Raw genomic sequence first — 27193 nt, 5'->3', positions numbered from 1 at the left:
GAGGCACACGCGCGCACATTTGCACACACACGCAAGGTATCTCGCTCTCTTCCTCTGTCGTGCGCGCGCTATGCGGTTTGGAGCTCGCGAGCTCTAGATTTCGGGAGATTTTAACTAATTTGTGGACATCAGGGAGCCGCTATCAATATACGGGAGACTCCCTGAGACTTATTGTTGCTCTTATTATTATTTAGGGGGGCTTAGGAACATTTTGAGGTAGCTTCAGCCCCCCTAAAATAGGCCTAACGACGTCCCTGGTTGGTGGTGCAGGCTTGAACGGAGTGCAGCTACTGTCCGTCGTCTTGCTGTTTTGGTAAAGTGCATCTGTACAACCCTGAACGCTCTCACTAGAGTGTTGCCCACAGCGCCGCCACTGGCCGGTGGGCTGAATCGATTCATAGGATTTGATGAATCGATATTGAATTGAGAAACAAATAATTGCAATGCTTTGATGAATTGATATTTTTACCCAGCCCTACCTTAAAGGTTGTATTTTTCCTCATTTTTTAAATGAAGGCATTAAGATCAATTTACAAAAGATACATTTTTATTCCTCTTTTTAGTCAACTTTTGAATGGGTGTGTTCACGTATGCTAGGCACTGTAACAACACTAAGACTCCTCAGCAGTCAATTGGTCTCCGAGGACAGGTGTAAACATGCTTTTTAGGAGACTTTAGCACAAAAGAGCTTCCCAGTGTCACACATTAATGCACTGAAGGCAATAATAGTACAGTACATGGTGTGGAGGAGCTAATGGTCCATCTCATTCTGGTTTCTAATCTGTCTATTCATCCTGACCGAGCCCCTCAAACGCTCTCAATCTTACCCCCTCCATTTCCACGAGCCTGATGATTCTGCTGTTGCTATGCAACTGCTGTCGCTTAGTGAAGCATTAATTAGAGTGTTACATTTGAATACCGTCGTTATCGCCTCTCAGAATTGCCATGGCTGACATATTTGCACTCAACCTTAAGATTTCACCACAGTGGATTAAATGGCATATTCAGTTCTCCTTCCTCCCCATTTTTTTTGAGTCTGTCCACCATTACTGTGGGTATTATTTAAATAATACTTAAAAAAATACTAATATCAAGAATCGTGTGTGTATGTGGCAGGTGGGGGAACCCTTAAACTTTGTGTACTGTAGGTGCAACAGGGAAAAATTACTCGCCATAGGACAACATATTGAGTATCGTGGTATAGCAATACTTTTTGAGACGAGAGTTTCACTGTTACACCAAGTATCACAATACTTATTTACTTGATATTTTGATGGTTTTATTTTGGTCCATCTACACTGATATGATGACGATACTACGTTAAAATTGCTGAACACCACAATATGGAAGGCAAGCATGATTTTCACAATTTAAAATCAAATTTAAAATGTTAGGGGGTTTCAGGGGCATGCTCCCCCGGGAAAATTTGGATTTCTCTGACCTACATATTTGCAATTTAAGACTTTTGAAGGCCAAAAAAAATTGATAAGAAGTAGCTTTAAAACCATGTCAGAAAGTAAACATAGGCTCAACTGATATGTTTTATGAATCATTTTCGGAGAATTATTTACTCAAAGCTACCAGGAAAGCTGTAGCCTAAGTCAGTATTGCCAATAGGAACCTTCTATAAGCTTTGGAATCTGAAGACGTCTGTTTTTAAATGTTAAAACTAAAGTAGATTAATATTAAATAATACAAATTATAGGCTACTTTTCCCGCAGTTGGTGGAATTGGCAGACGTTCCCTATCATGTGCTGTGGGAATGCGTCAAAGCATTCTCAGGTACAAATATGCAGTACTAACGGACGTAGGTGATTTTGAATGAATATTTCATATCGATATACAATGGTTAAATAATGTTAAAACTAATCCTGAAGTCTTTGTTATCTTTATATCTTTGTAAGACTGCCGACCCTTATAGAACAGTGGAAAGGGAAAACAAATGTCCGGTGAATATCGAACCTAAAACTAACTTTACCGTGCTCAACCACCGCGAGTCCATTTCACGCATTTCTAATCGCTGTCGTTCGGCGGGGAGGAGAGGAAGGACTTGCGTGCATGCGTGAACCGGCGTAGATGTCCTCTAATCAGACAGGAGAACAGTAACTGAGAACATAACATCGGGAAGTGTGTTTGTGAAGGCGGGGCCAGGTGGTGATATTACTATTTTGATTTGACGCGGAAGGACTCCTTCAGAAGGAGCTCCAGGCTGGCTGCAATTTGATGGCGCACGCAACACTTTTTTTAAACAGTAGTCTACCATCACGCTATTATTGATATATATATATATATATATATGACTTTCCTGCCGGACAGCCATCGCAAATCTACTTAAGCTTGGTTCAGAGATCAGTTGTAGCATGTTCTTGAGTGGCGGGTACAGTCTTATTAAAATCTTTTTGTCTAATATTCATCTAAATCAATGCAAAACCAAGATTGTGTTTGCACTCCCTAATGTATCTGGGTCCCCCTGTATTGATTTAGGTCCTTTATTTATTTATGGTAAATCCTGGGTAAAAAAAAAAAAAAAAAAAAATGTATGGGTAATATTTGATAACTCCATAAAATTTGACAAACAAATTAATGCTGTTGTCTGATCAGACTTCGTTTGAAGTTCTTTTGAACTTTGGCAAAAGCCAAGTCATTTTTTTTGGTCATTTTATGATTTAGAGAGAGTGATTGCACGCCTTTGTGTCTTCACGTTTGTACACCTGTATCTCCCTGTATGTGGCGATTATTCAGTCTCTCAGATTTGTTACAGTTATACTTACCATCAAGAATCACTAGGTCCTCTGACCAGAAACTCCGGACTGTCCCGAGGTCTAGATATAAAATTTCTGGTGATGGTGTTTTTTTAGTGTTGGCTCCAAAGCTCTGGAACAGTGTGCCTTTGCATATTAGAACTGCCTCCACAGTGGTATCACAGTGGCTTTTTTTCTACTCGCTGATATGTTAGTAGCTTGTTGTTTTTCTGAGTAGTTAGATGTATATATGTTGTATAATAGTATTTTGTGTATTTGCTCTTTGCAGATATTGCAGATATTTACAAATTATACAGCACATTGGTCAACTATGTGCTTTTTAAATAAATGACCTGTGTGTTTGTGTTGGTATGTAAAACAGCAGGTCGTACAGTGTTACTCAGATCAACCCTGCATGGCATCACCTCTGAAAAGCAGCAATCGGCCAACTCTTTGGTTTCCTCCTGATTTGTATTCTAAAGGTGCTGCCAGGATCCATAATTTCCCTGACAGTTAGAGTGGGAAGTGGGCTGCGTTCCCTCACGGCAGCTGAGAGAAAGTAGACTGGAGTGCTGCCACATGCAGGATGGGTTTTCAGGACCACTAACCCGACTGGAATAGCTGGAAGAGAATGAGCCCGTCCTGCCTAATTACATTACAGCCTCCCCTCATCCTACTTCATGTATCTCCTCTACTTCCTGTCACCTAATGTGAGCGCTGCGGTCGCCAACTCCATAGGGTTGGCAGTCTGATTAGAAAATGTTTTTAACCTTCAATGAATTGGAAACCATATTAGATCATATCTTCGTCTGTTGGCCAGAGGAGAACTGCTCCCCGACTGAGCCTGGTTCCTCCCAAGGTTTTTCTTCTCTATTCTGTCACTTGATGGAGTTTGGGTACCTTGTCACTGTCACCTCTGGCTTGCTTAGTTGGGGAGACTTAATATTCAACAATATTATTGGTCTGACTTTACTGACGCTGCTGTATGAGCAGGACAATCACCTAATTTTATGCAGAACTGCTTTATAGATTAAATGAACTAATTTAATAATTGATGATTTTTTCAATGGAACTGAATCAACACTGAACTGACTTCATCTGAACAACAGCTGAGATGTATCATTTTCCTGTTATCACTGTAAATCTGCCGGCTGTGTAATTGTGGCCAAGGGTTGATCCATTTAAATTATTTGTGCTATTCACATCTGAGCGACCTTCCGCTCAGCATTTTCCAAACTGAACAAAGGAAGCTGTCTCACAGCAAAGCCAAAAATTCCCCTTCCTTTCAGTGGCAACAGTGGCATAATTTATAACCACTTCCATTCTCAAGCCTAAAAACAAAGAGAAAGTTCTGTGCAACATTATGTCATTAGCCATTTTGTAAAAATAGTCTCTAGTAGTAATAAGTAGATCTGCAGTAGTGGAGGTAGTACATTCTTCCCATAATAACTAAATTAAACAGCTTTTTTCTTTTATTAATAATGTGTCAGATTTGCTCTTAAAATTACTCTCATTTAGGATCCTAAAATAAGTTCTTGCCACACTTGACAATAGTGGGTGAATTAAAATATATATGTACAAATATAATGGCCATAAATATCTTTACCAGCAGTGAGACAGATATATAGGGAGATAAATGTGTTAGATATTATATACATACATATACATATATATATGCACACACACACACACACACACACACTGCTATTCAAAAGTTTGGGGTCGGTAAGATTATTTGAAAATGTTTTTGAAAACTAACCAAAACAAAAAATCTTTGAATGGTATTATATACGTATGAAGTCACATGGCCTCCCTTAGCTGTTTGCTTCCAGACAGACCAACAAGCCTTATAGTACATGCTCTGAACTGTCAAAACTCGCACAGAAACTTAAAGCCCTTCACGTCAACGGTGAAAGGCGAGGAGACTCTGGCCAATTATTTTGACTGTGTGAATCAAAGAAAGAAGTGAAGCAGGGAATTCTTTGAAAAGCAGCGAGAACAAACCAGCAGGGCTCTTTTTGAAGATGTGTGGACTCTTTGATTTCAGGCTCTCCATTAAATCTGTTCAAGGCCTTTGCCTTTCTTTGTGGTTTTCTGCTTGAGCGAAACTGGTTTGTAATTTGTTTAGATAAAGCTTAATTTCTGGTAATTATTGCATTATGTAGAATTTACAGATTCCCATGGTGGCCTTGGGTTGTTTAGTATTGTTTGTTTAGTATTGGTAGTGGTGGATGAGCGTTACTATGCTGTTAGCTGGTGAAACCTGGTCGACTATTAGGGGTGTAAATCGAACAGTTCATCACGATACGATATGATATATCGATTGTCTCAGCCAACGATACGATATTTGCCGATATCTCAAAAAAATTCTGCGATACGATTCGATTTGATTCAGGGCAATATCGATTGATTTATCGATATTTAGATATGTGGCAAGTTTACACAACCATTTACATTTTTATTAACTCACAAACGCAACCAAAATATAAAACATTAACGTTTTATCAAACTCTTTGAAAATTACACACCCTCTCCCAATTAGGACATTTACAACAGAAGAGTCCGTTTGCAAAAAAACAGATAACTCTGTTCTTGTTCAATTTCATGAATCATGTTTTGTGTTTTTTTGTTTTTGTTTTGTGCATTCCAAGTAATATCAATCAAACGGCAGCTGGTTTGTTTTAAATAAGTTATAATAAGTTAAAAAAATACAGGTAACTCACAAACGGTTCATTGAAAGTATGTTTTTTTTAATGTATTAAAAGTTTTTTTTTTGCAAAAGCAGAGAACTCCACCAGTTTTTTTTTTGGCAAAATCAGATAACTCAACATTTCATGTTTCAGAGTTAAACAAAAGTAATTACTATGATATATAATAAAACACTCTGCAGTCTTTTTAACGTTAATCTCCTCAGCTGACATAGACGCCTAAAAAACTTTGTTTTTGTGATTAACGTACACGCAATACAGGGACCTTTTCCCTCACCACTAACGTGCTGCTTACAACGACACACTGGCAGACAGTATGGGGAGTAAACAAAAATGCGCGCTTTGGCAGAATTGACGTTATGTGAGGATGTGGAGAGTGTCAAAATGAAGGTACCTTATATCGATATTTTACGTGTCACATCGTATCGTTAGACGTTTCATCGATGCATCAATCCATATCGATGTATTGTTACACCCCTATCGACTATCATGGTATTCCACGCCATATTTCTGTCTGTTCAGATGAGTTGTCACTCTCGGTCGCTTGATTTTTTTTTTTTCCTGTGTTGTCTCCATGTAAACTCTGTTCACAAGTCCATAGATGAACTATGAATAATGCAGACCATTCTACTCTGTTTGCAACATGACACACCTGCATGACTCTCGAATGTTTGTTTACCCTGGGAGCCGTCCCATCCTCAGACAACAATTTCATTGGCTTCTTCACAATTTCAGAGAATCAGAGAATGCAGGTTTGTTTTGAAACGGAGTTGTTTACAAGTTCTCAAGCTGCTATAATGAGCTCTTCTGAGAAAGAGCTAGTTGCCAGATTTACCAAAAAAAAAATGTATTTAATGTATTTATTGTCTTTTATTTAACCAGGTAAAAACTTTGAGATTAAACATCTTTTTTCAGAAGTGACCTGGCCAAGATAAGCAGCTACAGAAGGTCTCACAATTTTACAGTTACAAAACATCACAATATCAATAGAGACATTTAAAAACATTTACAATTTGATTCTTTAACAGCTCACAAATCAAAGATTCCAGAGTGCTCATTGGCACAAGTCTACATCTTCATGTCATTTTGTAAAGTGTTTCAATCACTGAGTGCGGCATACTGAAAAGCTTGTTTTACTAATTCAGTTCGTACAGATGGGACTTGTAGGGTCTATAAGTTCTGTTAACGCAAAGAATAAATCGACTGGTGCGGGGATGACGTCAAAACCCAGAAGAATAATTCACCACAGGTTCCCTCAAGATTTTTTGAAGGAGTTTTATAATGGGGTTTATTTATGAGTAAAATGAGGGTTGTGATAAAGATAACTTGATGATTCTTGAATATTTTGCTCTACAATGTAAATTGCACGCACCAATATCGGAACTGCAAATGTTTCTAATAAGTAAGTGGAATAAAATTTTTTTTTTTGCATTGCAGAACAAAACAAGTTTTCATTATGTTTACCTCAACCCTTATTTTACTCTTAAATTAAAAAAGCCCATTATAAAACCCCTTAGGAAAATCTTGATGGAACCAGGGGTGAATTAGTCTTTCGTGTTTTGTACGTGACAATCAAGTAACCCCTTCCTGTCTTAATAGACAGTTCTTTGTTTGAATCAGTTTTAATGTCTTTATGCTGATTTTCCAGAATCGATGTGGGTCTAATGCTGTGTAAAAGTCCCTTATCCCAGTAGATTAGGATCAGGAAGCATCAGTAGATGGGCTCAAAAAGATAATTAAAAAAATCAAACTCCTCTGTGCAGTTTATAAACACATACACACTTCAAGTTTCTGCAAAACATTTTAGAACGGCTGTGTTGTATTTGGAGAGGAAGTGATACGGACAAAGGGAAGGCGCTGTGTGTTTGCATAGCTCTTTGTGTGGCCACGTGTGTGCAGGGGGTTTAACTGCATTTCCTCCCTCGCTCTGTCTGATGTTTTCTCTCAAGGAAAGAGAAATCTCAGGTCAAACGTACACGTTTGTCTCCCTCTGTAAGTCTTAAGCTGTTTTCGTTAAGGAACACAGACAATTTGTGCGAATAACACACAAATGGCACTACTGAAATGTCCTCTGACCCCAGTGTGTTTTTGTATATGCTGTCATATTCTGGGAATGTGCTGTATTTATTTGTACTGTATTCTTACCTATCTTCCATTCTTTGTTCTTTTTCTGTATGTATGAGAGTGTTTTGTTTCATTGCACACGACTCAAACCTCGTAGTCACGAGACGGCAACCCTGTCACCCCCCTTCTCGACAAGCTCACTGTTCATTGGCTTTGTAGAGCAGCAGAAAACAAACAGTGTGCGATTCCTGTAACACTACGCTGTGGGAGGCATTAGTCAAAGGGAGAGACTGTATAAAATATAAAGCTCTGCGGCTCTTGGCTCTTAGTCATTCACGCTCCTGTTGAATCCATCAACCTCAAAACGGTGGCTCAGGCCAGCGAGTTTTATAAGCCTGCAGTAGCTCTCCAGTAACAGTGTGACATTTGGAAAAGTCATGTTTAGGGCTTGAGAAGAGATACTTGACTTAAACACACCGATTGTTTTTGGTTCTTTAGATTTTTCTTGCTGTCTAGATCAGTGGTTCTCAATCCTGGTCTTGGGGACCCACAGCTCTGCACATTTTATATGTCTCCTTTATCTGACACACCCAGTTCAGTTCGTAGAGCTCTTTCCTAACGAGCTGATGATCTGAATCAGGTGTGATAAATGAGGGAGACATACAACCTGTGCAGAGCTGTGGGTTCCCAGGGCAGGATTGAGAACAGCTGGTCTAGATCATTATATTATCCATCCATCCATCCATCCATCCGTTTTCATTAAATGTTTGTTAATGTTTTTATTTGTTTTTAAAAAGAGTTTTTTTGTTGTTATTTATACATTTAGAAAAATATTGTTTTATTTATTTATAACATATTTTTAGTTATTTGAAATGTATTTGATTTATTTTGATTAGGCCTATATTTGTTATATATATTAAATGGTTTTATTTATTTTTAAATATTTTGTATTTATTTTAAAATTTGATTTATTCTAAATGGATTCTTATTTATTTATTTTAAATCATTTAAAATATTTTTTGTAATAAAGTTATTATGTTATACTTTAAAGCCAGAATTTTTTACATTTAATATACAGTGAAAAATGCAAATGATCAGATTTCTGTTTTTATCATTTAATAACAACAATTTCACATAATAATTGACTTTAATTTAAACACTTTTTAACACACACGAACCCATTATTATACGGCATAGCATAAATGTGCATATTTGCATTATTTTTCATTCTAAATACAGATCAGTATTTTTATATGACGGATAAATTAATCCGTCCATCCCTAATGGCAGTGTTTATAAAACCTATATGTAATCTATATGTAAACATTTGTTTGGTGCCACTAATGGATCAATTTCTGACCGCTACTGCTATCTGGAATATCATGCAGTTAAATTGAAAAGAGCAAGCACCGTTTCCGTTAGCATTTTAGATTATTAGTAACAATTTGTTGCCTGCTACTAAAAGCAACTCAGCACACCCACCTACCTCCATGAATTGTAGCAGCAGTATTTTCAACAACCTACCGAGTGCAGTAAGAAAATGGCTGTCATTTACGAGCTGCTGCTCCCAGCCAGACTTCCATGTCTGCAACTAACTTGACATCCCTCCTGCTGTGGCCCATCAGTCCGGAAGATTCCATCATCGTGATGCAGGCTGATGTCTTGTGGCAGGATACCTTTAGACAGTCTGTGTTTAACAGGGAATTAAGGAAGCCAGTATTCCTGCTTCAGGCTGCTTTGACTCTGATAACACAGGCTGTTTCCTAACTGATTGCGAAGTTAAGACAGTCTTCAGTTTGATGAGGAAGATTTTATAGCTGATAGAGCATGTAAATCTCTCTGTTTTGATGCTATACGCCTTTGAGATTTCAGCCGGCTATGTTCTGTAGGCTGATCTGATTGCTAATGGCTTATTTGTTCATAATGAAACTTCAGGTGTTTCAGAAACACTTGTTGATCTGTAGTCCAGTGAGTCATTACCTGATGTTAAATGCTAGGTCAGAGTCAGAATCAAAATGAGCTTTATTGCTAAGTATGTTTACACATACAAGGAATTTGTCTCTGTGTCAGAGAATTTAAATTTAAAAATACACTATATTCATAATAGACAATGTGTGTACAGGTAGGTTTATAGCCTATACAAATGTAAGGGAATGTATATAAGAGGTATGGTGTGCTAAATAAAAAAATAAGTATAAATAGTGTTTTGTATTGCACATGTTTATTGCCCAGTGGGGGCATTTAACTGTTCATGAGGTAGATGGCCTGTGGACTGACTCTACCTCATGAACAGGTAAATGATGTGTGCATATATCACTTACAAAACAAGGACCTGAGGCAGAACCGGTGCACTGATTGATTCAAATGGTAATACTTTGGTCCTTTGGTTGACAAATAATGTACGTCTATTATTATATGTTATATGTTACCAAATTCAGATAAGATAAACTGTATACTGTAATTTACTGTAAATGCTGTGTCTGTTTATAATTTATTTTTGTCACCATTTTTTCTTTCACCAGTTTTGTGCAGTTTACTTGAATGTGCTGCAGTGTGTTCACTCAATTTGTCACAAACTCTAAATAATCATTTATAATAATAAACAGAAAAATCAGCTTTTTATAGTTTTGAATTAATTATAACACCATGTCACACTGCTGTTACTGCTTTTCATGTGTTACCCATTTTTCATAGCGAATAATTAAAGGGGTCATATAATGCCGTTTTTGTACAAGTTAATATGAATCTTTAGGTCTAAATTAAAACTTTATAATATACTTTTATTAAAAATTCTCATTAGTATTTTAAGAAAACACAAATTTTACATGGTCAAAAACAGCTCTGTTTTCAGCACGCCGTTTCAGTGTATATGCCTTTAAATGATAATGAGCTTGCTGACTCCGCCCTTCTGTTCTTTGGGGCGTTTTTGACACAACGCACGTGGAGTGTCGCCTTGACAACAGTTGATGGTAAATTTTGGCGAAAGAATGGAAGCGGGAGTCTCTGAGGACACATCTGTAGTGTTGCCATACCAATTTGAACCGGAGTCGGACCCGGAACAAGATGACGGCCCCGAAGTTCGACCATTAAAGCTCAAACAGGATGTTTCTGAATGGTTGGTTAACGTAATGTCACTTTGATCTATTGTATGTACTGTCAGGGTAGAGTAGTGGGATACAAACGATATGTGTTTACTGTAAGTTATAGGTTAGTTCGTTGACAGATTTATGTTGAAAAACTTTTTTTTGGTGAATGTAAGCTTGTCAGTGATGCGTAACGTTATCTCAGTGTTCGGTACAACTATCGTGACTGAAACATGTCCTGTCATGTCAGTAATGATTCTAGCAGTAGTTGAAGGATACCTAAGAATTTGTTGTATGTTTATGTTTAGTGCAGTACGAAAATGTTTTATGTTAATCAAAAATAAAAAGCAAAAATAAGAGATCAGATAACATCAATTACAGCATTAATAGTCTTGAATCATGCATTTGCAAGATGTAAACAGTATTGTGCCGGTATTGTGTTACCATTTCTCTTCATGCAGTTATAACTGTTTTTTTTACATTACTTCTTAATCAGTAACATACAAGTAAACCAGGTGTAACTTAGTGTTAGCACGTTAACTGTAACACCTGAGTACATAGTTTTTAATAACACAATAACCATAAAGCGTTGTTCATTATAAACGTGGGATTATGAATTATATTGAGAACGTCGTAATGTTACATAGAATACATGCCGTAATGTACCCTGAGTGTAAACATTGCCGCATTCATTGTGAAGCGAGCAAGCGATTTGCAAAGATTAATATGTATCGTAAAAGGTTAATAAAACAGTATACTCACTTCTTCTGGAGGTGCAGCAGGAACACGAGTAGTTGGTACCGATTCCTTTTTCAGGAGCAGCTTCTTAGCAAAACCAGCTTTATACTGACCCTCGTTTAAAAAGCAGTCTGGTGAGAAATGATTCGTGCAAACATGAATGCATTTACGTTGATAGTAGGGAATACTTCCATCGTAAACAAAACTCAGCCACTGCGTCTTCAGCAGAACAATTTAGGAACATCAAAATGATTTCTGTGTTTGTTATTGCACCCAAGAACAGAACAACACAATCGCTTAGATGCCATTCTGCTCCAGTGTATCAACAATGACGGACTACGATGACAGCTTGCTCATGGCGGGGCTCTGTTGAAACACTGCTGTCAATCAACAACCGTGGGAGGGGCGTCACACGCCATGTGACGTCACATGGTGAAACGGCTCGATTTGAGACAGGGGAATACATATAAGTGACTGTTCTTTATTTATTTAAGGGGCCACCAGAGGAGTTTCGAGATCTGTAGTCAAAAAAGACTTGACCCTCCCTTCGCCAGTAATACATTTTTCTATGACCCTCCAAAATGATTGTGAAAAAAGGCATGACCCTCTGCTGGAAAAGGCATGACATCTTTGCGCTTGTCAAAAAAGAATTTCGGTTCATTTATGAGACTAGAGTCCAGTTCACACGCCGGCGACTCCTTGTCATGATGATTTATTTTCTACTATATTTACTTCTTATTTATTAAATCCAGGCAATTGGTTGATGAAACATTAATTAAAATTAAGATACAATTAATAAAAAACTAAATTTACTTTAAAGAAAGGCTTTGTGCTTTCTGAAGTCACTTTCAGAGCGGTCATGTCTGTAACGGAGAACTGTCACGTCCGTAACATTGTTTTTTTCCTCATAAATGCGAACACGAAAAATTAAATAAAAAATAATATTTTATGTTCTGTGGAGGCCGACCCTTCTACATCCGGTTATTAGCCTACTTTTGTTTTACGCAGTGTAGCCTAATTCGTAGAATTATTAAAAAATATTTTGCGACCTAAAAGTTAAAGATTTGTTGTGTCAGGTCACATGTGTATTTCGCTCATATTAAATATAAAACGCATGTGTAGAGTGATATTTTTCTAATGTCTTGACTCCTTCATTAAGGGATATGGATATATAAACAGATTCAGTATTAAATGCATTTTCTGATAATTTATATTTTAAGTTTTGACTACAAATGTCACGTCCATGACGCTGGAATTGCCCAATTTTAAAGAATTTATCCACAACTATTATTTTTGGTGTAGGTCTGCGTATTTTATTATGTTAACTTCAAATAATTCTAATAGTAATTTAAAAGTGTGGTAGCCCTACGTCTAACACATCACACTCCACTGTTATGGTGGCAATTTGATTTACTCACTAACATTGTTGTGGAAACACAATAAGAATGGAAACTAAAATAGTATCGTACAGCGCACATTCTATCAGCTGTAGGCTAGTTCTGTCGCCTCAGCTCCAATACACTCAACGTACATTCATATCACATGTTAATGCTGCGGTAGAGTTACACTCACAGGACTCTGCACTTATTCGCAATCACAAAAGTTCATTATTTGCTCGTGCTTTAAAGCTATGCCGGGTAAACATTTCATTGGCGTTCTGTACATGATGCACTTTTTCTGAGCGCGTACTGAAGTGCGCGCGCACTGTCAGACAGCACCAAACTGGATTTTTGTTGGGTCAGACCCATCTGATAGCGATGGGGGACCGAGAACGAGAGCTACATAAAGCTACATATAAAAAATATTCACCAAACAAGCCACTTTGAAATTTTGCTGTTTTCATGAATACAAAAGTTGGGTGACCCTCCCCCTAGACAAAAAAAAAGTTGAATGACCCTCCCCTCAACAAAGAATAAAAAGACATGAGTCATGACCCTCCCCTATTTTCCTCCGGTGGTCCTTTCCATAAATACCGAACGATCCCTAAGGAGAATAAAACAAAAACACTGGATGGATTTTTATCATTAAATGATGGTTGTGTACAGGCACTGCCAACACACATTGCAGTAAAATCAACTTGTAAAAGCTCATGTACCATTATTTGACCCCTTTAACATATTCAAATACCATGATATTTAAATAGAAATCAGTTACCGTGAGTGATACCATGTCCAAACTAGTATGGTTGTACTATAGTGCTTTTTATTGTGTGGACAGATGAATTATTAAGAGTATGAATTATTGAATATGTGTGTATGTGTGACTGTAACCCCGGGATGAACTCTTTCCCCTAAGGGGCTTTTTTTCCTCCAAATTTTTTTGTAATCTTTGTTAGTTTGTCTGTCCCACTCTGTGTTGTCAACCCTCCTTGTCCTAGTAATCCAGTTGGACAATCTCACTCAGGCCCCCCTCAGCTAGGCGGGATTAACAGTGGACACACACAACAAAGCTGAACATTTGGCTTTGGCATGCCGGGGCCGTCCGATTTCTGGCACTCTTGGAGTGTGTCATTCATCTTACTGCTATTGTTTAGCTCTCAGACAAATGTCAAAGAGATAAAGCAAAGCACAGCTAAATCATATTCATCCCTTCTCTCCTACAAGCACTTACAGCCTCTGTCAACACAGACCTCAGAACCAGACACACAGCTCTCTTGATGAAGATTATGCCTTAAGGCCGTTCACACCAAGGACCATAACTATAACGATAAAGATATAGTTCTAAAACGAATAGAGTTTAACCCTTCGGAGTCTTGGGCTATTTTGGCCGTTTTTGAGTACTTTTATTTTTTTTAAATTTTGCAACATAAAAAAATGTTTACCATACCAATATTTGGTATAATTTTTTTCAGCACAACATCACCTATATGATCAGACAATTAGTTTTTCACTTTGATGTACTCTATCAACATACTGGACCCAAAATCACACAAAAAACACAAAATCCGAATAGAAAAATTATAGCTTTTCTACTACAAAAAACACAAACATGCTCAATGAAGCATTTTAAAAGGTTTAAAATGTAAACACAAGTTGTAAATGTCAACATATAAAGGTACAATTCAGATATAATCAACCTAAATACAAAAAAAATATGATTTACAAAAAAAAGCGTGTGTAGCCATAGGCTTTTTTTCTTTCTTTTTAGCTCAGCCACTTTTTAAAAAATGTTGTGCACACAATTATTCAGAGAGCTATATTTAAGGCCTTGCATTCCCAGAGTATGAGGGTTCGCAAATAGTGCAAATACAACATAAAAAATTTAAAATTGAGATAAAATTAAACTATATGCAGCAAAAAGCAGGTGTGGCAATAGGCGTTTTTTCTTTTCTTTTTTGCTTAGAAACTCTACAAAACAATTCATGTACAATTACACAGATATCTACATTACAGGGATTTCATTCCTTGAGTAAGAGGGGTTCCTCAATAGTGCAAATATACCATACAATAGGTAAAATGAACACAAAATCAAATTATACATACAACTATTTACAGCAAATATCAGGTGTTTTTTATTTTTATTTTTTATCTGTGCCTCTCCTCAAAACAGTTTAGCTAAATCTACTCCTAAACTACCTAAACTACTCCTAAACTACCTAAACTATCTACACTACTCCTAAACTACTCTCAAAATCTACTCAAACTCTTCCAAAAACTAGCAATAATCTCTCTCTATATATATAACGTATATATGTCTATCTTTATCAACTCCGTAAATCCTCTGCCTTTCAATTTTGCGTCTTAGCTCAGTTGGCTCCTCCTCCATTCCCTAAAATGTGCAGCCTGAATAGCAGAGTCAGCAGATTCACACATTTTTCTCCGTTTTGTTTTATGACAAAAACCGACGAAGTTATTAGAATAAATGCAACGCCTGTCGCATCCCATCTTGCGTTCTTTTACGAACGCGTCAGTATTTTTTTATATAAAGTTTAAATGATCATATCTCCGTTTTTACTTGGTCTATCAACACAAAACAAAAAGTAAAATAGAATTTCAAGCCAGCACTTTCGACAGAAGTGGACGGCAGCGCTCAATGTGACTTTGTTTTTATGCTTCGACGTCTTAAACTGGTCATGTAACTTGATCACGCCGGCGTGATCGGCGACCCCGAAGAGTTAAAAGAATAGAGTTCACACCACAACTATAACGATAACGGTGCAAGTGAACAATATCGTTGGAATCACTGTCATTTATTTTGGTCAGCTGATGAATGATAAAAAACATTGACATTAATGTAAACAGAATGATGTTATGCGTGTCTGTGGACACTAATATAGTAATCGTTATAGGTATAATTGTTCTCGGTGTGAACGTGCCTTCAAACCAAACCTAACGCCTCAAACTAGTTTCAAACAGTTTTTGATTTAGCATAAACACAGTTCATTAATACTGACAATGTTTAAATGAATGTAGTATGAAACCCTAAAAAAATTGCCATTGTGTTCCCAAGATTTTTGGCAACACAATGTAAAACGATGTTTGTTTGTTTGTTTGTTTGTTTGTTTCAAAAACCGTATCAAAAATATCGGTATCAGCTATACATGTTCATTTTCATGTCGGCCCGATAAGAAAATTTGGCCGATATATTAAAGCCGATAAATAATGTATTATTTCCTCCAGTTGAGACATTTAAGATGCACACTGTTCACCATGATGGTTTTTGAATTGCTTAAAATATGATTGGAATCACTTCAAAAAAGGAAAATCCAATTAAGTGCAACATGTGCAATTCTGTCATATAGGCTACATAAAATTATAATGAGAACATCATTATAATTGTGAGCTTGGGACATGGATATAATGGTAAGACTTATGTTTTTGTAATCAGGCTCTCAAAAATTATTTAAAAATTTGGATTTAGATTTATTGGCCAATATATCTGTTTTCAAATATAAAGAATTATCGTTATCGGCCAATATTTTCATATCGATGCGTCCGTAATTTGTTTGTTTATTTGTTTTAAAAATGTTTCCACAATGTCAAACAATGTTATTTTTGTTTTTGTTTATTTAATGCTTGTATGTTTTTGATGCTGTGTTTTAGTTGGTTTAAGTCTCATTTGTATTCATCCATATTCAGTTATCTTACTTGAAGAGAATCACAAAAGTTTGAATTTAATGGTAACTTGAAACGCTATCGGTCCTCGCATGTTTCGTAACTGACCGAAGTTTGAGAGCTGTTGCAGAAGGGAAGATTTCCAGCATTGGTAGCTGTCCTCAGTTTTTCAGCATTATTAAAAAAAAAAGATTGATACATCCTTCTACTGCTTCATTGCAGATGCCATTTTTCACTTTCCCAACTTTCAATCAAAGTCTCTCATTAGATTGCGTGTCAGCTTTTCTACAGACATCAGGACCTCATTAAAGCGCATGTCCAAGTATGAGAGACTGCTTTGGGGAAATAACGTTAGTCTCGTCACTCTCATGCTTAGGCACCGTTCACTCTGCTAACAGCAGCAAACCTCGCTACGTTGAGTTACGTCGTCTCTGTTCTTCATCAGCTGACAGAAGCACAGCTTCAGGATAAGGTCATCCTGTTTCTCCTCTCACATCTTTATTCAGAAACTGTTGCACTCCCTTTTTTGCTCTCTATCCATCTTGTCTTGACTTTTTTTCTACCTTGTATGTCTGGTGCACCATTGATAACAAGTTTAACGTTTGTGTTAAATTAAATTTAAAAAATGACTGGAATGGGAAAAACTGAAACTCAGGAATAAAGCAGCTCCAATAGGAATAGTCTACCATGTTATAAAATTGTATCATGATAGCACATTCTTATTTTTAGCGTACTTTGGGAAATATTAATTCAGATCTTGTGTGGATAGCAGTGCTCAAACTGCTCATTTGGTCCCCAAACTTTAAGGGTTCTCATCTGGTGCTCTTTGTACACCAATCAAGCACATTATGCAATAAATAAATCTACATTTAAATGTGAGCTCACTCATTTGAGAGTGCTTAGTAGTTCTAGAGGTAGTACTGTTGCGTAAAGTGAAAGAGGTCCTATATTTGAATCTCAGATTATGTGATTTTTTTGGGAGGGAGGGGGGGGGGGGAGGTTTTCCTGCATTGGTTGCATTTTATTTAGCATTTTCTCTGACTTGAATAGCTTGACCTCAGTTGTACGGCAGTGTTAACGTTTTAACATTTCTAGCTCCTTCGCCTTTGGTTTCTAGCAGGTGAAGATACTTTTTTTTTTTCATGATCAGGCAGATGCAGCAGGAGTGAGAGGGGGCGACAGGGACGTTAAGTATGCAGGTTAAGTTCAGACAAAGTTACCAAAATGGTTTAAGCTAATTTTTTGACATTCTCTTCAATACTATTTAAATATTTGCCCCCCTAACCCCCCCCCCCCCCCCCCCCCCCCTCAAACTGAGTTACTTTCACATACTTATTGCTTTCAGCGAAATGTGTTTCCAGCATATTAGTAGTAAACATGCACCAAGAAGGATATCTGCCCGTCGATGCTGATTTGAAATACATGTGTGCACATACACTCAATCCCCCACTAGGACATGTGTTTCTCATTTGTGTGTGACCTCAGCCAAGATCACTTCTGAAGGTGTGGAGGCCCAGATTAATATTTCAAAATGAAGAAGAAACATGCTATAGAGTGCATATATTGAGTGCAGTGGATTCAAAGTTCATGTCTGTCTCTCTATCTCTCTTTATCTCTATCTCTCTCTCTCTTTATCTCTATCTATCTCTCTCTCTTTATCTATCTATCTCTATCTGTCTGTTTTGTTCTGTCTATTTCTCTATGTATCATTCTATCTATCCCTCTATGTACGTATGTACGTACGACGTACATATGTTTGTCGTTCTGTCTATCTCTGTATTTATAGTTCTACCTGTCTCTCGATGTATCTTTCTGTCTATCTAGCTAAGAAACCATGTGGCATCTGTCATCAAATGACACTGAAGCATTTCTCTAACTTTTCTGATATATTTTTTGCAGTTATTTTACCAATTAACCAGTTAGTCTTAAATTCTTTTTTTCTTTCTACATTTACCACTTTTTGATAACCTCTTTGTTGTTGCCGTTTATTTTATTTTATTTTTTAGTACCGGTAGTATATGTATTGTTTTAGAAAATCAAACAAATTTATTTTTGTGAAACGTGACTAAACGTGTTCCATAAGTACTTGTTTTGTGGACTACTGCTTTGCTAGACTACCTTACATAATCTGTTGTGTTCTTTATTATGAGTCAGGTCTTTTTTGCCAAAAAAAAGGATCAGGAAATGTTGCAAACTGTATTCAAACATGTCACTTGCACGGGTGCTTAGCTCATTTTGAGAGGTTGAACTAACCGCTAGATGTCAATTCCCAACATTCTATTCTATTCTCCAACACATGTGTGCTCTTTATATGAATTCAGCTGCAGAAAGACCCACCAAAGAAGTCATTTCATTGAAATCCACTTCCAACATCACCAGTATCAGAACAGAGTGTCTCTATCTTGTGCTCTTTCACACATATATACACACACACACACACACACACACACACACACACACACACACACACACACACACACACACACACACACACACACACACACACACACACACACACACACACACACACACACACACAGAGCTCATACATGAAGTGGTAATTAGCAGCATCAGGGTGTGATCCCTCCGTAATGTGGGTGTTGAGTGAGACCTAAAATAATCCAGTGAAGAATGACGAATCCCACGAATAAAACTCATTATCAGCTGTGGTGTTTCAGCAGGCTGAAGGCTCTGTATACCTGAAACATATCACAGGCTTCCAAAAATCCCCTCAATAACTCTTTGTCTAGACTTCAGAGACAATGTGCGGCGAACATCACCAGTCGAGCTGCATTTTTAAAGAGATCACACGTTGTGGGAATCAGTGTTGATAAGTAAAGGGGCTAGAAAGTGATTTGTGGGGTGGTGTTACAGATCTGTTTTTTTATAGGTTAAAACATAGTGGCAACTGTTTTGTTGCTCAATGTTTGCGCAGCATCTTTTTTATTAGTGGTAGAAATGGTCTACTAAAAAGGCATATATCATTTTTTTTATTAATTCTATTTATACAGGGCAGGTACATGGTGTTTTCATTAGTTTATTCAGATTTTTTTTTTCTTGTGTTTCTCAAAGTGCTGTATTTTTCCCCTCTCTCTGCAGATTTCTCTATAGCCCAGTCCAGAGCTGTGCAGTCATGTTCAGGAACAGTCTGAAGATGCTGCTTGGCGGCAAATCCAACCGCAAGAATCGAAACAGTGGTAGGTGGAGTTAGTCTTTTTAATATCGAAAGCTTACCAAGTACAACCAGACCCCAGGATGTGTCTTTAGTGTCATGTGAAGCAGGAGTGTAACCATGTAAGAGTTTGTTTACTGGATGTGTTTTTGTGTTACAGCTGTGCTCTTCTTTAATTGTCCTCCCATCATATCTGTCAGATGGCTACCGTGTATTTACACTTGCATTTATCCATTTAGCAGATGCTCTTATCCAAAGCGACTTACAAATGAGAACAATGGAAGCAGATAAACTAACAATAGGACAACAATATGCAAGTGCTGTGACCTTTTTTGTTATTTTTTTTTATTTTTTAAAAGATAATAGATATAGAATAGAAGAGAAAGTATTAATCAATCAAGTGTTGTCGTATGTATTTAATATATAAAATGTATTTTACAGAAAATAAGTCGCACGTGACTAAGTCACACTTGGTCAGAATTGCATTGTTGAATGAAAAAAAAAAAGTCAAATCATAGTTTATCATTACATCCATAAATATTCTTATAGAAATCTTATATCAGTTAAATCTTATAAAAAATCAAATGTATTCCTTTTTCAAGTGTAGACATTAATAATACCCATTAGACAGTCTCTAATTTATAAAGTCATGCAAATGATTTAGCTAAACATAAATTATTAAATAAACCATTTTTGCCAGAATGGTAGCTTTGGGATAAAGTATGTTCAAATATTCAGTATGAAACCCATTTTGGCTGATATATGAAAATGTGAATAGTGTGCAGCAAAATAAAATCTAAACATAAATGTTTCATTTGTTTATATTCATAGAATATTTTTATTTGAAACCTATTTCCCCATTATTCACATATTTCCCCATTAATTCTCCTCAGCTTCACCAAGTTAACCAATAACGTTGATCAAAATGCGTCAATGCATCACTTTTTTCCCCTGTAAAGTTTTAGTATTACACTGTAGACAACCTTAGAAAAGGTGGCAGAGCTTACCCCACTCTCATCTACACAGTCTGGTTCTCACAAACTGTAAACCTATCATTTAGAATCTACTACAAACAAAAACATTTTTTATAGAATAGCTTAGGGAGAATCTAGCAAGCTACAGGCTAACTACCGAAGTCAAGGCTGTGCTAACACGCCTCGAGATCCCATTCTGTTCACGCTCTATCTAGCATTTTTGAGTATGGGAATATGTGTGTGTTTAGCTCTCAGAGAGATTTCAGCCTTGTGTTGAGGAGATTACAATAGTCAGAAGCTACTGTTGGAGTGAATTGAGGATTCCGCAATTGAACCGAGCCAGATGAAATTTAAATGGTGAATAGCAGAGTTTTAAAAGAATGCGTGTATCATACAACCCCCTTTTTGCTGTCTGTTTACTATCTACATCTTTTCTCCTCCGTTTAAGGCATGTTTCGCACCTGAGAACACTCATATTAATAGGTTACAACATTCACACTTGCTGCGTAAGCACTGCGGTGTTGTATTCTGAATATAACTATTTTGTCTTACTGCATTGGCAATTTTTTCCACTGTTTTTTTATTTTAATTGTTTATACTTAAAAAAAACAAAAATCTGCTTGTGTAGCAAGACAATATACAGTTTGTATATTAATGATACACTACCGTTTAAAAGTTGAAGGTCTGTAAGATTTTAAAATGTATATCTTTTTTTTCAGAAAGGATGCATTAAATTGATTTTATGACTTTAAATGACAGGAAAGACTTTTAGAAAATATAAAATAAATGTTATTCTTTTGAACTTTCGATTCCTCAAATAATCCTGAATCATCCTGGCTGCCACAAATTTATTAAGCAGAACAACAGTTTTTATCTGTGATAATGACGATAAATGTTTCTTGTGCAGCAAATCATCATATGATAATGATTTCTGAAGGATCTTGTGACACTGAAGACTGAAGTAATGATGCTGAAAATCCAGCTTTGACATCACAGGAATAATATAAATCAAACAATATTACAATAGTTATTTTAATTTGTAATTATATTTCACAATTACTGTTTTTGCTTTATTTTTTGTTAAATAAATGCAGCCTTGCTGAGCATAAGCGACTTTTTTGAACAGTAGTGTACAAGTAGTGTTTCTCTTAAAACAGCTCTCACTATCTTATGCAGTGTTGCTGCTCAAGCAAATATATCTTGTTTGAAAGATATTTTACCTGGGAAATAAAACTAAAATACTTTTTTTCTGCAGTTTATCTTTACTCTGGGTTTGGGATTCATTCTATGTAGATTTATTACCATGTGGATATAAATGTGATTCTTACTCCTAATGTAAATTCGATTTCACAACGATCAATTTTTTAATAGTTGTCAATGGCCAGCCCCTTACAAACATGTTATAATGTAAGGACATTATACAATCCACACTCAATGTAGTAACCCAGAAATCACGTCTGTTACACAGAAGAAACCCTGTCAGTGTGAAATCATGAGAACCTGCTGTTGCAGTCACACTGCCGCTTCACTTGCATGCTACTTATGCGTGTTGTGTGAAACAGGCCTAAGAGCTCCGATATGCCAGAGGGAGACTGCAGTTGTAGAGCAGTTTCAGGGTAGTGGTAGAGCTGAGCAACACAGTGGTGCTGTGTGCGATGGATGAGGAGGGTGTGTGCTTTCCTGTGAGCTGTGTTTGCCATTCAGTTTTCACTGAAGTGTGGCTTTGCGACTGAAAGGACGTCCACGGCTGCCACACTCAACCATACACATACTTGACTTCCCCTCATACCCCAGGTCTGTCTGAATCTCCCATAAAGGTTTAGTCAAACAAGTGGCAAGTCTGACTCACCCCAACACATCAGCCATTCACCTCAGTGAGATGTGTATCAAAGGGACCTCACACTTCCCAGAAAGACCTCCTGTCTTTAGTCCGTGTCCTCAAACTGTGGTTGAAATTCATGCTACTTTGCAGACGACCCGAGTCATTTTCTCTTCAGGGACTCCAGCTCTTGAAGGGGCCAATTTACTTTTACTTCAGTGTAGTTTAGGGTGTCATTACTGTCACGGGTTTAGATAAATATAAAGTCATTTGAATGGCCCCATTAAAAGAAAAACTCTAAAAAGTTTAATTCTAGAAAAAAAATTCTACTACGTAGAATTAGAAACTATATAGAAGGAGCATTGAGGGCCTCATTAAGCAAATTATATTTAAGTTAAAATCTTTAATGTTAAATGAGAGTAAGCATATGATAAGATATAGAATCAAGTTGATTGTTCATTCGGACAAAAACAAAAAAACCTCACTTTGTTGTAAATATTTTTGATAACACTACACTGAACTTTGTGTTTTAATACACTTACTGCGATTCATTTTAGTTGAACTGTTTATTCAAATGGTTTTCAGTTAACTGATTCACTAAAACAATTCATAGAACCATTTGAACCAGGACCCAAGTGCCTTTTACTACTTTGTTGTAGTCAAAGGAGTTATTCACTTATTTTATACATTATATTTTTATATATTATATACATTATAGTATATATATTATATCTTTGCTGTTAGGGGTGCAAGTGGATCACAACCTAACTATATTTGTTTTGTTTTTTTGCTGGATCTCCATGCATTATTTTTTGTATAGAAAAGAGACATTGTGTTCCACAGGAAAAAAGTTATTCAAGTTTTGAGGAAAATATGAGAAGTTAAATGAATTTTAGATTTTAAGTAAGTGATTTGAGTTGATGGATTTACTATACGTACAATAAGCATGCAAAATATCTCTCTTTTTTTCAAATTTGCCTTTGCACTTTGAAAATAAGTTTTTGGATGTATGATTTTGTTCTTGAAGTTATTATGTTATTTTCTCTATTTTAAATCCTCAAATGTTTTACAGTTCTTTCGAACCATTCAAATCAGCTGTTGAGGCTCTTGTGTTATCAAAGTAATAATACTTACTGTACTTCACACCTGAGTGGCAGTTGAAAAGTGCGATTCTTATATGCGATACCACAAAGGAATGAACCGGGTGCCGTAGATTTGCTCCAACCCAGTAGTTCCCTTTAAATTCATTATGTGCCTAGACACCAATTCTCAATCAATGCAGAAGATGTGTCCTGTTGTTGTGAGGCCTGTGGGTTTATCTGTTTTGTATGACAACTGTATTTTTGTACTCGTCTTTGATCTTCCACATGGTTTTGTCAAACAGTAATAACTCTCTTCACTCCGCATGTCTCTTCGTATCCTGCAGTGCTACATATGTGAAGTGCCTATGAAGTCACTAGTGTCATTTTTTTCATTCCTTTCTGCCTTCTTTTTTCTGTTAGTATTCAGCTAGATGCAAATGCATCTCTTTCGGCTGAATATATTTGCCATAAATTAGATCTGCACAGCCAGCAACTTACAGACTTCAGCAGAGGAACTGAGCTCCACATTGGAGAAAAAACGCATGTCGCAGGGCGATTGATGGTTAGCCTCTAGACCCCTAAAACATCGTGAGCAGAATCCTAACAGTCTCAAACAGCTGCCAGCAGCTCTGACCCATGAGCCCTGTGTGGTTTGAATATGATGCAATCCTGTAAAAGAACCGCAGGCGATATTGCATGTCATTGTGCTGGCAGATTTTGCCAGACATGGTTGTGGTTGATTTTATTAGTGTAATTATTTATATAGAGAGAACTTTATACTTGCTTGATGAATGCTGATATTGGCATATTTGGATAATGTATGGGTAAAATGATATCTGTTCATTTTAATTGGACAAATTAGGTTCAGGATTGATGCCAAAAACCAATGTATGCTATGGAAGACATTATTTGGGGTAAGGCAGAACATTGTTTCTTTAGCCTGCCTGCTATTTAAAATATAATATATTCTTTTACTTTTGTTGGTTTGAACCAAATTTAGACTAGGGTTGTGTGGAATTCAAAACTGAATTGAGAATGCATTTTAAATTACAATTAACTTAGGTAGCAGACAGAATGTAGAAATTGAATTTAAGGTAATATAGTTGGAATATAAATTAATTGAAATGTAAAGAAATTTACATAACTGTTGTTTTTTTTAAACTAGAACAGCTATGTTTGGCGAGACAAACGTTAGTTCTTGGTTTGAAAAAGTCTTGTTTGAAAGTCAGATGATGGATGGACGTTTGGATGGATATAGATAGATGAATTGCAATTCATTAAATTCCTCTTGTAATTCAAATTATAATTCATATTCCTGTGGGGTGTGGCCACTTAAATGTAAAATCGATTTTATTTTTTAAAGAGAGCCAATTCTTGAATGCAGCATTTTGCACAACCCCATCCACACTACTACATTTTAGTTTAGAAACACAGACCTTTTGCTACGTTTGCACCTCCCGTCCACACTAAAACAGCAAAAACGAAGACCTAAAACGGAGAAGTTTAGAAACGCTGCCGACCCCGTTTTCCGTTTTGAATCTCCGGAGGGCGTTTTAGTATAGACGGGTCAAAACGGAGGACTTTAGAAATGATGACGCAGAGGCTCACGCTCGGCTCTCTGGTTGGGTGTCATCAGTCATGGCGTATCCTTCCCTGATTTGTCAAACACCCATCACATGACCTGCCCCCCGGAAGAAGAACAGCCTAGACTACCAGTTATGTTAGTGACTGCAACATGGATAACGAATTACAAGCGTTACTGACTTTGATGTCTTTGCTAGCTGCTGTTGTGCAAGTAAATTCTGCATTTTACAATGCTATAACTGCCTACATGCGGCGGAGGCAAGCTATTATTCGAGCAATCTATGACAATACCCGTGTGCAGCGGCGGTATCGACCGTACATGGAGCGTCGGTTTTGAGTTAAACCGGGAAGAACCAGCGCATGGTGGGCTAATTTTATCAATGAAGTTGTGGTTCCTGAGGAATGGTCTTCCAGTCCAGATCGGCACTTATCTTACCTCAGCGAAAAACTACGTCCGCACGTGGAAGGAGCAACAACGAAATTGAGGGACCCCGTGGATGTACTAACAAAGGTAGCGTGCATGAAGTATTACCTGAGTGACGAGGGGAGACTTCGGAAAACCGCAAATGCATTTGGACTGTCCCGACAAGTTGTTTCACTAATCATCCGACAGGTCAGAAAGGCCATTGCCATTTTCATGGGTCCAGACTACATTAAAACACAGAGCACAGAGGCCGAGGTGAAGGATCTTGTTGTGAACTTCTATCGGACACACAGGATGCCACAATGCATGGGGGCAATTGACTGTACACAAATCGAAATCAAACAACCCTTAGCCAACTCGACAGACTACATCAACAGAAAGGGAAAACATTCTTTGAATGTACAAGCTTTGTGTGACCACCAATATCGTTTCATGGATGTTGTTGTAAAATGGCCGAGGAGTGTGCACGACGCGTGCATATTTGCCAACTCGAAACTGTGTGCTGACCTAAAAAATGGAACAAAATCCTCCTGCCCTAGAGAGTTAGTGGAAGGTGAAGATGCTGTCCCTGTGTTTCTTCTGGGGGATCCAGCTTATCCCCTTAAGCCGTACCTCATGAACGTGTACCCCAACAGCGGAGTTACTCCACAGGAGCAGTATTATGGCCTATCTCTTTGCAAGGCGCGCATTCGGACGTTTGAAGGCACGGTTTGCGGCTTTGAGAAGGCAGATGGACATAAACATGAAGGATCTTCCTTTTGTGATCTATGCTTGCTTTGTTCTGCACAATTATTGTGAAATGAACAATGAACCTGTAAACGAGCAATGCATTAATGCTGCTCACCAGTACAACAGGGATTTCCAGCCACACATGAGAGACTGTAATGTGAGAGCAGATAACAATGAAAATGAAGGGAAACGAGTGAGACGTGTTGAAGACATTTCTTGACCCTTAACTAAAACTTTTATTTTTAACGTTTATAAAAAACAGGTTTCCAAGTACAGTGAAGTTATTCCTTTGCCTTTTACTCTGACTGCCATGTGTTTTTAAACGTGTATACTGTTATTAAATGTAACCTAAAAAATATGTGATTGAATAAAAAGTAAAAATTTTGACTTTTGAGTATGTGAGTTTGTACACTGATTTACTAGATGCTGTCATCCTCTCTCTGGTCTGTGTACATGTATCATGATATCTCTGTAGAAATATCAATATACCTGGAGATATAGATACTGATAGATGAAAAAGACAGCAAATACACAATGAATAAGTTGTTTAAATGTCTTTATTAACATAATTTCTACTGAGCAAATAACAAATTATTAGCAACAACACCCAAATAAACACACCATGCAAATATATATATATATATATATATATATATATATATAAACTGGTCCCCAGTTGGGCTGGAAAACTCCTCCGGGGCCTCCACCGCCACGTCACCGGTCTCGATACCCCCAGGAATCGCATGCGTTGCAGGAGAGCCTCCCCAAATCGACTCGCAGAGCTCAAAATAGAGCAAAACTACTCGACCATGGCCACTTCGACGACCAGCATCGACAGCTCGCCTGTAGCTGATTCATACTGCCTTTAGTTTTGTAGTCAATTGCCCTGTGAACACAAAACACGAAACAGTTTAACGTTCATTTTTTTGTATAACTAGCGTTAATCCACACCCCCCGACCCCCCCCCCCCCCCCCCCTGCAACACAAACGGAGTTTGAGCAACTTTCTCACATTAGCTAGG

At 37.2% G+C, this 27193-nt stretch overlaps 1 protein-coding gene across 3 annotated transcripts in view; it reads left to right on the top strand.

The window, feature by feature from the left end:
• tanc2a (tetratricopeptide repeat, ankyrin repeat and coiled-coil containing 2a) overlaps positions 1-27193 on the top strand; it is a 175079-nt gene that overhangs the window by 55534 nt on the left and 92352 nt on the right. For all 3 annotated transcript variants that reach the window (XM_077212127.1, XM_077212124.1, XM_077212125.1), the window contains one exon: positions 19488-19585. In XM_077212127.1, the coding sequence (XP_077068242.1) occupies positions 19522-19585 (64 nt within the window). In that variant the 5' untranslated portion in view covers positions 19488-19521. The remainder of the gene's footprint in view (positions 1-19487; positions 19586-27193) is intronic.

The sequence above is a fragment of the Siphateles boraxobius genome, unplaced genomic scaffold (genome assembly GCF_051911475.1).
Source record: "Siphateles boraxobius isolate OS27281-9 unplaced genomic scaffold, OSU_SipBor_1 66, whole genome shotgun sequence".
NCBI classification, from domain to species: Eukaryota; Metazoa; Chordata; class Actinopteri; order Cypriniformes; family Leuciscidae; genus Siphateles; species Siphateles boraxobius.
This window is presented reverse-complemented; position numbering and strand designations above follow the sequence as displayed.